Source organism: Moschus berezovskii, chromosome 2 (genome assembly GCF_049115385.1).
Source record: "Moschus berezovskii isolate FMDL1 chromosome 2, NW_MosBer_1.0, whole genome shotgun sequence".
NCBI classification, from domain to species: Eukaryota; Metazoa; Chordata; class Mammalia; order Artiodactyla; family Moschidae; genus Moschus; species Moschus berezovskii.
In genome coordinates this window covers 30,307,958-30,321,228 of record NC_142461.1, presented here as the reverse complement: position 1 = coordinate 30,321,228, position 13,271 = coordinate 30,307,958, and the positions used below count along the sequence as shown (strand labels likewise).

Here is a 13,271-nt window from a genome sequence, read left to right as displayed (position 1 = left end):
ATCCCTCCTGCTGCAGTCTAAGCCCTGTGATGGAACAATGACAGAAGTTAAAGCTTCCAGTAACAGCTTTGAATTTCTCCCTCCCTGCCCTTTCCTCCACCCCTGACCCTGACCAGACCAGAAGGGCTGCCCCCTCCAGCAGTCAGGTTAGGACTTCCCAACAAAAGTCAGGCTCTTGGGGGAGTTCCCTGGTGGTCTAGTGGTTAGGACTCTGCACTTTCACTGTCGTGGTCCAGGTTCAACTCTGGTTGGGGAACTGAGATCCCACAAGCCAGCTGAACAAGAAAATAAATAAATAAAATAAAATCAGGCTCTCAGCACCTGTGCTTAGAAAATCACCCCTTAAAACCTCCTGCTCAGAGACAAGGGGCAGACATACCACTCTGGGACCCTTGGACTGTTTTCCTGAATTATTTGGGACTACCTGCAAACTTGTCCTCCCCTCTTTTACTGGTTCTTCCACATCTTACCCCAGAGTTCAGAAGGCAAGAATGTCACACCCTGTGAAAGTATGCCATGGGCAAACATTCACCATAGTGCTCAAGTGTTCTTCTAAGAGGGCATGGAGGCTGCTGTCCCCATTAACTGCCTCACTCCATACCCAAAGGGGCCACATTCTGCTACCCACCCACCCCCACCCTGCCTCGCCCTGGGAGATACAGGGCCACGGGCCATGTAGGTGGCTGAGGCAGCCAGGAGGCAGGACTCATGGCTTTGGTGTTGCCCCGCCATCCAAGGACCTGAAACCCAGCCTCCCTCTCTGTGTGATAGGGCAGGTGTCCCAGACCAGTCCAGGCACCAGTTCCAGGGCTGGAAAGAGATTAGACGAAGCAGCCTAAAGCATTTCATGCTACAGATGTATAATCTCTCAAATTAAGATCACAGGAAGCAGTATCCCTGATCGGCTCCAGACCCCCATCCACCCCAGAATCCTGCCTTCAACATCTACTAAGGGTATTGTCTGTACAAGGTCCCTAACCTCTCTGTGGCTTCCTCAGTTTACTCTCCTGTAAGGTGGGAACACTCATAAGCAGGGGTTCATATGGAAGTATTTGGGTGCTAGTTGTGACAGAGGCCCCAGGAAAATGAATAACACATTCTAAAAGTGCTTGGAAAAAGGGATGACTGACATCAAGACATCAAGAAAGTAAAAAGCCAGCCCACAGAACAGGAGAAACTTTTTGCAGATCATATATCTAATAAGGGACATATTTTCAGGATATTAAAAAAGAACTCATAACGATAACAAAAAGATGCAGAATCCAAGTTTTAAAATGTATAAAAGATATACATAGATGTCCCTTTAAAGAAGGTGGCCAATTAACAAAGATGTTCAACATCACTAATTACTAGGAAAATGCAAATCAAAACCACAATAAAACACCACTTTACACCCACCAGGATGGCTACAGTTCCAAAGATAGAAAATTACAAGCGTTGGTGAGGATGGACAGAAATTATAGTCCTCATACATTGGCTGGTAAGAATGTAAGATGGTGCAGCCACTTTGGAAGACAGTCTGACAGGTCCTCAAACAACTAAACATTGAGCTACTATCTGACACAACAATTCCACTCATAGATATCTACCCAAGAGAAATGGAAACATAAGGATATGCAAAAAGTACACACGAATTCCCCACAGTAGCATTCTACATAATAGCCAAAAAGTGGACACAGTGCAAATATTCATCCACTGATGTATGTATAAACAAAATGTGGTATGGCCAAACAATGGAGTATTACAAAGCAAATCAAAATGAACCAATGCATGCTACGAAATGGATGAACTCCAAAAACATCATGCTCAGTGAAAGAAGGCAACAAAAGATCATGTACTGTATAATTCCTTTTACATGAAATATGCAAGAACAGATAAATCTATAGAGATAGAAAGCACATTAGGGCAGGGGTGGGGAAAGATGTGGGGAGTGACTATTAATGAGTAAAGTCTCTTCTAGGTGGGTGATAATGTCCTGAAATCAGATTATGGTGATGGTTGTACAAGCGTAAATATACTAAAACCCACTGAACAGTATTCTTTAAATAGGGGAAGTTAAGCATCTGCCTACAATGCGGGAGATCCGGGTTCGATCCCTGGGTCGCAAAGATCCCCTGGAGAAGGAAATGGCAACCCATTCCAATATTCTTGCCTGGAAAATCCCATGGACTGAGGAGCCTGGTAGGCTACAGTTCATGGGGTCGCAGAGAGTTAGACACGACTAAGTGACTTCACTTTCTTTCTATGGTACATTTCATTATATTTGATTATATTATATAGGTAATATATATTAGCTGTTCAAAATATTTTTAAAGACAAAGATGGCTGAAAACTGTTTGTGGCTCTAAACTACCCCTCTCCTCACCCCAGCCCCACAACACACACACATCCATGTCAAGTGAATGAAAAGATAAGGGAGTGGGGGATTCTAACAGGCATCTTGGAGAGAAGAGTTGTTTTCTGCTGCAAATGCCACCTACCAGGGCTTTCCCCTCATCTCAGGGAGTCTGCTCAGCTCAGTGTGAGTCGGCTGGAGCAGGAAAACGTGAGAAACGGGCCTGGTACAGGCCTGGAAGTCCACACAGTGAGAAGCCGGCCGGGGAACAGACAGGGGATGCGCTGGCCACCTCAGTTCCTAACTTTGCTGAGCCCAAGAGCGCCTAAGGCTCCCGCAGACCCAGGGGAGAAAGCCAGCCCCTGGGCTGCCTCAGATCCTGTCCAAGAGGGCCCCCTGGAGGGCTGAACCGCCTCCGCAGAAGCAGGTGGAGGGAGCAAGGGATGCTCAGGCCGAGGAAGGGTACCGAGCCTCTGATGGAGCTGCAGTCACCCACCCGAAGGAAAGCATGAGGAGAGACTCTTCGGGAATTTCAAGGTCGGGGTGGGGGGCGGTCCTCCAAAATGCTCACAAAAGTGCTGCAGAAGGAAACAGCACTCGATGCCTCTGGAATCTTCCTCTGGCAAAGAGTTCAGATGTCGCATCACCCGTACCTGTGTCCCCACACAGAGCAACCACACAGTGGCGCAGGCAGGCAAGAAGGCGCCCATCCCTTCCTTCCTTCCTCTCTTCTCATCAGTCAGGAAAATAGAGAGAAAAACCTACTGGAACCCCCCCACCCCCACATCCACACCTGGTGCCAGGTAAGCGTGGACAAGCGGGAAGAGCGAACTCTGGGTGAAACATCAAGTTCACTGGCACTGGGCATATTGATTACTGCCCAGAGGCTCTTGTATCACCCAAGTGTGACTAGAAAAGGCACACGGGACTCTCCCTAATGTTATCTGGGGGCAGAGCAAGCTTTAAAACCACATCCTACGAGTTCAACAGTAGCTGCCTATAGGCGTTTGAGGACAACACGTAGGCAACGCTGCCAGGCACAGGGCTGGCACACAAGGCCAGCTGCCATCTGGTCATCGTCTTTGTCATCATCACTGTCATCGTTGGGGAAGCCCCCTCAGGAATCCACCCGCCTCGATTCACTGATAAGGAAAACTGAGAACCAAAGAGGGAAAGTAACTTTTCCAAGTCAACCCAGCAAGCTGTATCAGAGGCAAGTCTCCCGACTTCCAGCGGGGCTCCCAGAACAGAACCAACTACAGATGGTTCCCAGAAAGTAGACGGACCAGGGGAATGTGAGTTTTTTCTTAAGAAGAGCTTGCATACAATCAAAATCACACCTCTATCTTCTTTCCCCCAGTATGTCAATAATAATAATAATAGACATGATTATTGCCAGCATAGTATACACCAGGCACTCTACTTTTCACATTTCCACACATCTTAGCTCACTGAGTCTTAACAATAATCCTAGAAGGAAAGCAGTGTTATTGTACCGATTTTACAGAAAAGACATGAGAGAGGCAAAGTGACTTGACCAAAGAACACAATTATAAACAGAGCTTGGAACCAGATCTTCTGATTCTCAATCTCACAGTCTTAATCCCTAGAGTAGACAACAGTCTGTTCAACGATACGTCTGTCTTCTTCCACGCACATATTCCCTATCCCCTTCGAAGTCAGGCATCAATCTGTGACTATTTTGACCAATGTAATGTGAGCAGAAGGAAAGTGTATCTTGTCCAGACCAAAGTAGCATGCAAGTCACAGTGTCCTCCACCTACTTTAGCAGCTGTAGTGGACACACCTATGACACGAAGCCACTACCAGCCTGAAGGAAGTAAGTTGAACACAGACCCCTGCCAATCCAATCCACACTGGACTGGCATTATGGGCAAGTAATACACTTCTATTGATTAAGCTACTGAGAATTTGGGGCTGTTTGTTATGCAGCATAACCAAGCCTCTCCTGACTGACACAGCCACTGAGCAATGCTGCTTCTCAGTACAAGTTCAAGAGAGGGAACCTCTGCACACCCATCTTAGCTCCTCACAAGTCACAAAAAGGAACAATGAGCTCAAAGAAATAAAGAGAATTGCTAACTACCCCCAACATCCTCATTTTACAGGAAATAATAAAGGTCTAAAGAAAAGGAGTTACCAAAGACACTCAAATCTCCTGCCTCCCAGGCCAACACGTGTCTGGGTCTGTCTGCCTCTCCACGTTTCTCACTGCTTCCTTCTCCTTTTCACTCTCTCCCTGTATGTGTGTGTCTCTCCCTTCCTCTTTCCTTTCTCTCAAAAACAAATCGGAATCCTCGGACAAGCCCAGCTGATGAGAAGTCACTACAGACCAGGGACTCCTGGCTGCCATTGGAGAGACTCTTCTCCAGCTCAGACAAAAGACTGTGCAGAGGAGTTGGGGGTCCCATGGAGTTGGAAGCTCTTCCCCAAGGAAGGGGACTCTTCTCCTCATGGAGCCTGAGGGTAAGAGACTTGGATGAAAAAACCAGCCCCTGTCACCAACCCCTGGCTCCAGTGGGGCTGCCCACAGAAACAAAACAGGGGCCGCCGGACATCCTGCAGGAGGAAAAACCCAGAAGAGGGGGTGATGAGCCATCCCCTGGCCATCTTCAGCCAGGACAGCGGTCTTGTCTTTTCTCCCTTCATTCTTCCTTTTGGCTCTGAGCGACCGGCTGCCTTACCAGCTCTAGTCCTCCTCCCCAGTCCTCTTTTAAGTCTTGAGAAACTCTAATCAGTGAAACGTCCAAGGAGGTGGGGGCAGGGAGGGAAGGACTGGGTGGGCAAGGAGGCAATGCAAGCCTCATCCACCTGTGAGTTTCTTGGCAGTGGGGGGCAGCCCACACCCCTCTGGCCTGACACTTGCTTCCAGGAAGGCCTGCCCTGGAACACTCTGGAGGAGTCTGGAGACAGCTCTGTGCACCATAGGCAAAAAACACAGCCCTGCTCCCACCCACAGCGAGCCGAGATCTGGGCACGGGGCTTTAGCACTCAGGCCAAAGAGCTAATGGGGCTGCTGGAGGCTGTGAAACGCGGTGTCAGCTAGAGTGCTGAACTGGCAGGCTCCAGACCAAACCGGAGAAAGACAGGAGGAGGCTCATGGGAGACCAGACTGCTCTCCTTGCCTCCACCACCCTGGGCCTTCTCTTGCTCCTCACTCGGGACCAAGATTCTAGGCATCCAACTACAGGAAACCCAGCAAACCCCTTCCTAGGTGTGATGGACCGAACTGTGTCTTCCCCCACCCTCCGCTAAATTGCTGTGTTGAAGTCTTAACCCCCAGGAACTCAGAATATGACTATACTTGGAGAAGGAGTCCTTAGAGGGGGTGATTAAGTTAAATGAAGTCATAAGGGTGGGCCCCAATCCGATGACCTTAAGAGGAGGTGAGGACTCAGACCCGCACGGAGGGAGGACCATGTGAAGACACAAGTGAGGAGTCGGCCGTCGACAAGCCAAGGGGGAGGCCTCAGGATGAGCCAGCCCTGCCCACACCTTGATCTCAGACTTCCGGCCCCAGAACTGGGAGAAAATGAATGTCTGCTGCTTAAGGTAAACAGGCATGGTACTTTGTTGCGGACGCCAGTGCAGACAAGGACATCAGGCCCTCGGGTCCACCAGAGGGCTCTGCTCCCAAAGGAAGGAGTCTCTGAGATGACAGGCACCCCCTCTTCCCCCCAGCCACCCATCTCAAGGCCTGGAACCTTCTCTTCCCAGAAGGTTCTTCACTGGATTCTGCACCTTTCATCATTAACCCCCACACCCCACATCTGGCTCAAGTGCAGAGGAGCAAAAATGGCCCCAGGCAGCGCAGTGACCGCGCTGCGGTCCACAGGCAGAGGGGCACTCTCCCTTGGTTTCTGCTGCTACTTCCTGGCCCAGTCCTCCAGGGAGATGGGCTGCCCTGTGGGGCACCCTGTCATCTAAGGTGAAGAGTGAGGGGTGTGAGGAGGGGAAAAAGCTGAGCTCCAGAGGGAGGGAGGGATTTGGAGCCGATCCCTGGATCCACACTCCAACCCCATCTCTGATCTTCGGACCCTGGGCGAGATCGCTGCCCTCCCCACATGCCCATGTGGTCATCATGCAATGCAGTGGCCACAGGGTGGGGCTGAGGTCCTAAGAGAGTTCCACACGTGGGGATGCCTCCCCCTTGGGCAGGTCCCCTCCCTTCCAGAGCCTGATCTGGGGGGACCAGCCTGCAGGGACCAGAAGTCCTCACACAATTTCTTCCTTCATTTTGCTGCTGAGATTGATGGAGGACTCTCTGAGGGAAGGGGCAAGCAGACTGAGTGCCATGGGGCCACACACTCTGAACCGGAAACCTGCATGATGGTTCGGGGGGTGGCGATGAATGCAGTGAGGGAGGGGTTAAACGCAGAACAGCTGCTCACAGGCAAGGTTAAGTCGGGGTCACCTGGAGGGCTTCCTGGAGGGGGTGGGAGCTCTGACCCCTGCGCTGACCGCTTCTCACGGCAGGGAACGCCGAGGTGGGGCCCAGGCCAGAGATGACCTTTGTCGCTAAGACCTGGGCTCGGTGCCCTTGCCCACCACTCTGAGTCACCCAGCGGACTCCAGAGGGACTGGCCAGCCCCTCCTACACCGACCCCCAGTGGGCCTGACATAGGAAAGGCAGACCACCTCCAGAAATGTCCTCACCCTACCTTGCATACACCACCCCCTCTGTATTTTGAGAGGCCAGTCCCTCAGCAGAGGCTGTCCTGAGTGAACAGCCTCTCCCGTAAGGGGGACAAGGGGACCTCAAGAAGGTGCCTCAGCTATTCATGACCCCAAAGCCCTGCTAAGTACCTGCCACAGGTGACACTCTATGTGTCACTGCATGTAGCCCCTCCTCCCTGTCCTGAGAGGCAGGGCAGGCGTGATCTGGACTGCCTAGTGGTGACTGTAGCGGGCACAGCAAGTAGACACTCAGCCAGACTCAGCAGGACCCAGGGACCGCCACAGACCAGACACCCAGGACAAGCCCTGCGGACAATGGCCAGGTGCGGTCAGCACTGGGGTTCCATGTCGGATGTGCTCTTTTCTGGTGAGGCAACCCGGGCAGGTCGCTTAACCCCGCTGCATGTAGTTCCCCAACCAGGCAGAAGAACAGTGCCCACCTCACAAGGTGGCTGCGGGCATCAGATGAGACGGTGGCTATCAAGCGCTGGGCATCGTTACCGGCATGTGGCAAAACCAGAGCTGACACCCAAGGCCAAGGGCCTCCTCCCTTAGCCCAGCGGGCAGACCCCTGAGGTCATGGTCACTACGGACAGGGCAGAGACTCATAGGGAAACACAGCAGGCAGCCTTGCTACATTCCTGCTCCCCAAAAGGTACTCCAAATGAACTGCCAATGAAACCCCTGTTTTACAGCAGGGTAAAGTGAGGGCCCCAGAGGACGACATCTTGGCAGAGGACTTAAACCCAGACAGTCTGGCTCCAGGGCCCACACTCTTAACCATTGCACAAACTGCCTCACACGGAAACTGCTACAATCTCCCAGGGACGGGGGCACTGCCGCCATCCCAAGTTTGCAGATGAGGATACGAGGAACGTGAGATGTGAAATCATTTGACCAAGGTCACAGAGCTGCAGAGGGCACACCTGCAGAGTGGACACACGTGCTTGCGCCCTGCACTCCAGCACCTTGGGGTCAGCCTGCCTCTCCTGGCCCAGAGGCTCCCTGGGGAGCAGGCAGAGCCATCTCTGGTACCACATCACGCCCCGCGAGGCCAAGCCCCAGCTCCAGCGAACGGCCAAGCCCCTCCCAGGCTCCAGCGGGAGCCATCTCTTGAGCGACCCCAGTGTCTTGGGGGTTAGGCGCCCTTATTCTAGCTAGCATGTGCAGAAACCAGGCCCATAACTAAGAAAACAGACAGAGGACTCCTGCTTCCCTTCCTGACCAGAGAACTAGCCAGAAGAAAATGCAAGCTGGATGGCATGACTGACTCAATGGACATGAGTTTGAGCAAGCTCTGGAAGATGGTGAAGAACAGGGAAGCCTGGTGTGGTGCTGCAGTCCATGGGGACGCAAAGAGTGAGACACGACTCAGCAACTGAACAGCAACTCGGCCCCAGAATCTAGAGCCTTCCAGAAATGCTCCAGCCGGGAAAAGCAGGATGGGAGTAACAATCACTGCTCCCGCCACAGGGCCACCTGGCCGGCTCTCCTGTCCCTGTGGGGCATGCAGCCCAGCAACAGCGGGGAGCACACAGTGGGACCGGGACATGCAGGGTCTTCCCAGACCACGTGAGGTGACCCCCTCAGCCACCCAGCTCCCAGCCTAGGCCAGCCAGGCCAGGGAGGAGGACAGCTGGGCTGTGAGCCACTCCCTTTGCCTTCCCTTCCCACCCTCGGGCATAAGGCCAGCATCTCAGCCTCCAGACAGGAGCCCCTCTGTCCCTACAGGACAAGCTGACCTTTAACTGGCCCGAAGGTCCCACTGGTTCCATCCCCCTGCCTGGGGGAGCAGATCGGAGGAGAAAGGAGGGCGAGTACGGGGTGGGAAAGGAGCCAGGCCTCCCTTGCCGCCTCCTTCCTCCCCCTTCCCCACCTCTGGTACCAGCCTCTGGCTCCTTCCGCCCACTTCCTTCCCTCTGGCTGACTCTGACCCAAGTCCCATCCTTTCCCTCCTCTCCCCTTAATTATTTTACCTTCTGTTTGCCTGGCACTTTATAGTTTACTAAATGTTTTTACATTTATCATCACATTGAATCCACACCAGGGAGAGATGGAGAGACATTGAAAATTCCTTCAGACTGCCAAGCGTTCTTGTTAAAAATGCAAACATCCCCAGGATGATGAACAATTAGGCTGGCAGCCACCAGTACCTCAGGACTGATTCATTGCATCCTCTTCCTCCTCCCAGCTACTGGGTACAAGGGGACGTGATTGGAGGAAGGAGTACTTTGGGGGCGGCCTCAGCATAGTGGGCAGGGCTTAGTGTCTGGGCCTCCAGGGGCAGAAGAAAGAAGAGCAAGAACTAAGTAGGTACAAAGACAAACTTGGACCACTGCAACACTGCATGTGAACTTCTCTCATCAAACCTGAAATTCTAGCCCCACCATCACCCTCATCCCACTCCCTCTGAACTCCATCGCTCATTCTGGAGTGTCCAAGGTCAGAGAGAGAAACTTTATGCAGAAAAACGCCAAAAAGACTTTCAGGGTGGAGTCAACAAATCCAAAACCTTAGAGATGGAGGCAGGGTGAGGGCCCCTGGGCTACCTAACCCAGCTCTGTAATGTGGCCCAGGGTCCCCACCCCAGGACCAGCTTCAACCGGGTGCAGAAGCACAGAGGCTGGATGCTGGCCTCCTTCAATGGACACAAGCTGGTCACGGGTATAAATCAAAGGAGGGTCTCAGTTACCCCATCTGAAAACTGATGGGGGATGGGGAAATAAGCCTGTGACCAAACCCCAGACAGGGCGTCTCAAGAGTTCCTGAGCTCCAGACAAGCTCACTTCAGAGGCCCCACATATTCAAATGAGCCACATAAATCAACAGAACTCATGCATAACTCTCAAGAGCTGATATGAGTTGTGAATGACCATTTGACATAATGCTAGGGTTTGCTGCTAAATTAAACATGTATTAATTTCAATTCTGCTGCTTTCTTTTCAAATTTTGGAGCCTACCGGTTTGTTTCCAGCTCGCAAACATTTTCGTTGGCTGTTGATGAAAGCTTGTGGGCCCTGAATACTGTGTCTACATTCCTAGTGCTCTGACCCCAGAGAATTCAGGCAGCGAGCCTGGAGAAATCCAACAACAGGGTTAAAAGAAATCTAACAAATGCAGTGTTTGCAGCACAGCAGGGTATCTCAAGCTCCATGCAAGGCTACCTCCTCCAAGGAGGCCTCCCAGACCACTCCAGATCTCAAGAATCCCTCCCCTGCCAATCTCAGAGCATTTGCTGCCTATGAGACTCATTTGGCACCAAGAATACACACTTCTATGGCTGGTTTGCTGCATTCTCTGGCTCTGCCTTCATAGCTTAACACATTCATTTTTAGTTTTCTCTTTCCCCACTGAACCGTGAGCTCTCAGAAATGTCTTGGACTTCTCTGTCCCCTCGACCCTCGGAACCCAGTATGGTATCATAGCAAACCACGAGATTCAAGGCCATCTGAGCACGGCTATGCAATTGCAGAGGGACAGAAGTCACTGGCCCCACCTACCCTCCATGCCGTCATCTCGAGGCCCATTGAAGTTGTCATAGGAATCCCAGCGGATGAGGGGGTCGGAGGTATTATAGTCCACGGACACGCTCGGCCCATTCTCCAGGTGTTCCATGCCTTAGAAAATGGGAAAGGAGGAGAGGACAGTAAAGAGAAAGGAAAAAAAAAAAAAAACAGATCAGCAGCTGGAAAAACAGAGGAAGCCAACAAGCTCCCCAAGGATGCTCCCTAAGGGACTTCTCATTTTCTTGACCATGCAGGGTGGAACCAGTGGCTTAAGTTGGATGAAGAACCCAGGAGTCTGGTTTCTTGCATTTTTGAAAAAGCTCACACCAGGTCATAAGGGTAAATCAGGACAGCAGCACTGAGCAACAAAGACCCCCCAGAACAGAGCTGGGGGCGAGCTCTCTGGCTGGGTGGTGGCTGCCTCTTTCTCATCTGTGCCCACGGGCCCCTGTGACAGTGCCAGGAGTCCAGAGAGGCTGGACCTGGAGTCAGAGGGGAGTGTGGGAGAGCCTTGAAGTGGGCTGCACGGGGCAAGGGACAGCAGGCAAGTCACACCCTTGACACTGAGAAGACACAGGTCATCCCAGCCATCCCCCTGCCCCTCCACTTAAGAGGCTCTCTCCTCTAGGCAGAAATCTGAGGAGAGAGGCAGAATCTCGCCTACACTTTCAGAGGAAGCCCAGGATGTGGACAGAAAAGCTACAAGTCAGGCCTTCTGGGGCGAGTTACCCTTCTGACCCAGTAGTCCTTTCTTTAATCTACCCAGAGTCCCTCTGTCTGTAACCTGACTTCATCTGTTCCTATTCGGTTCCCAAATAAGATGGCGAACAACCGGTCTCCACATATAACCAGTCTAAAGGCTTAATGGCTATTATTAAATCGCCCTTCTCACCTTCAGGTTGAATCACCTCAGTTCTCATAAATACTTATCGTTCATCCAGTACCTATGAGTGTCCCCTGGCCACTCACTCCATCCACCACGGCCCTCAGTCTCTGAATATAATAGGATGATGACTTAATGGGGCCAAAATAGTTTATCCAACCCAGTGCCTGTCTACTTTTTTATTTTTATTATCCAGAGATTAAGTCACTGGTTCATGTTTAGCTGGGGGTCCACTATGATACCCAGATCCTCTTCTGCTGGTTTGCCTCTCAACCACAGGTAACTTGATATTTGTAGAGCAGACCAGTGGGGAAAGGGTGGAGATGAGCTGAGGTGGGGCAGGGCCAGATGGAGAATCAATGGGTTCTAACTCAGCTTTTACCTTGAATTTTCTCTGGTCCATAAGAAAATACAAATTCGACTTTGCCGTATTCTGGAAATCGATCATCTGAAAAAGGAGAAGGAAAACAAAAATGGGCAATCAATTCCCAAAAAAGAACTCCATAGAAAGTTTTCTTCTAGGAAAGATTAAAGTAATATATGTATTTATTGTTGTTATTTAGTCACTAAGTCATGTCTGAGTCTTTTGCGACCCCATGGACTGTAACCCTCCAGACTCCTCTGTCCATGGGATTTTCCAGGCAAGAATACTGGGATAGGTTGTCGTTTCCTTCTCCAGAGGATCTCCCTGACCCAGGGAATGAACCTACAACTCCTGCACTGGCAGGCAGATTCTTTACCACTGAGCCACCAGGGAAGCCCAACATCCGTACACATGATTGATAATAAAATAATATGTATAATGATGTTAAGTCTCCTGCCCACCTTAATCCAGTCCTACTTGCCTAAGGTAACCATTTCTTACCATTTCTATTTTTTGTTCTACTAGCAGCTACCTCTAAGATGCTATATAATAGCCACAGTTTTCATGCCACTATTTTTAATGTTTTAAATAATCTTCACTGATGCATCATTATGAAGATGAATAAGTTGGACCACTTATAGTATTCCCACCTCCCTTCTTAAATCTTGTTATGATTATTAATCACCCTTCTGATAACCTCTGAAACTTTAAATATTGCAGTTGAACCTCTATTTCTTGATCTGTCCATTTTTTATCATGTCCTGACCCCCTTCCTACAGGAGGAAGAAATTTTTGCCTCTCTCTTCCCCCACCTCTCCACAACCCCTTTTATTTTGTAAGTTATTCGCTTACCTTCCTTGTTAGGACTGATAACATTTACATTCTCTTCTGCAAATATAACAGCATCTTCTGCATTTGCCCACCTGGCTCTGGTACAGGGAAAGCTCTTCAAAGAAATATCGTTCTCCCTGCATGAGCCAGACCACCCTGGGGGCTCAGGCCTCCCCTCCTCAGAGCTCCAGCCCCATGTTCTGAACTCAGCCTGAACCCAGTCTGGACACAGATCACATCCACTGCTTGTCAGGAGGGACATTCCAGCAGGGGTGGTGTCCCCTCCCTGGACCACCTGTCACGCCTGTGCACGTCTCCATCACTACAGCCATCACTTCACAGTATCACGTTTGTGTGTCTCTTCCTCCCATAAGACTGTGAGCTCCCTAAGGATAGGGCCTGACTTCTTTCTGTTTGTATCGCCAGGGTCTAGCACATGCCTGGCACATACGGACACTCAGGTGACGCTGGTGGGTTTATAGATAGATGAATGGATGGGTGAATGGATGTAGACATGTACCAGACTTGAATGTGATGCAGATAAAACCTAACGGATAGAGGAAAGAAGCAAAGAGAGACAGATCCCTGATCACCTCCCTTCCCCTGGGAAAACAGTCACCCTTCACTGCTGCCACAGCCCCTCCATTAGGTTCT

At 50.9% G+C, this 13,271-nt stretch overlaps 1 protein-coding gene across 9 annotated transcripts in view; it reads right to left on the bottom strand.

Moving 5' to 3' along the window:
* The window catches only part of TNS1 (tensin 1), a 244,910-nt gene that overhangs the window by 68,545 nt on the left and 163,094 nt on the right, over positions 1 to 13,271 (bottom strand). For all 9 annotated transcript variants that reach the window (XM_055397230.2, XM_055397229.2, XM_055397231.2 and 6 more), the window contains 2 exons: positions 11,805 to 11,870; positions 10,534 to 10,650 (listed from right to left, as the gene is read on the bottom strand). In XM_055397230.2, the coding sequence (XP_055253205.2) occupies positions 10,534 to 10,650; positions 11,805 to 11,870 (183 nt within the window). The remainder of the gene's footprint in view (positions 1 to 10,533; positions 10,651 to 11,804; positions 11,871 to 13,271) is intronic.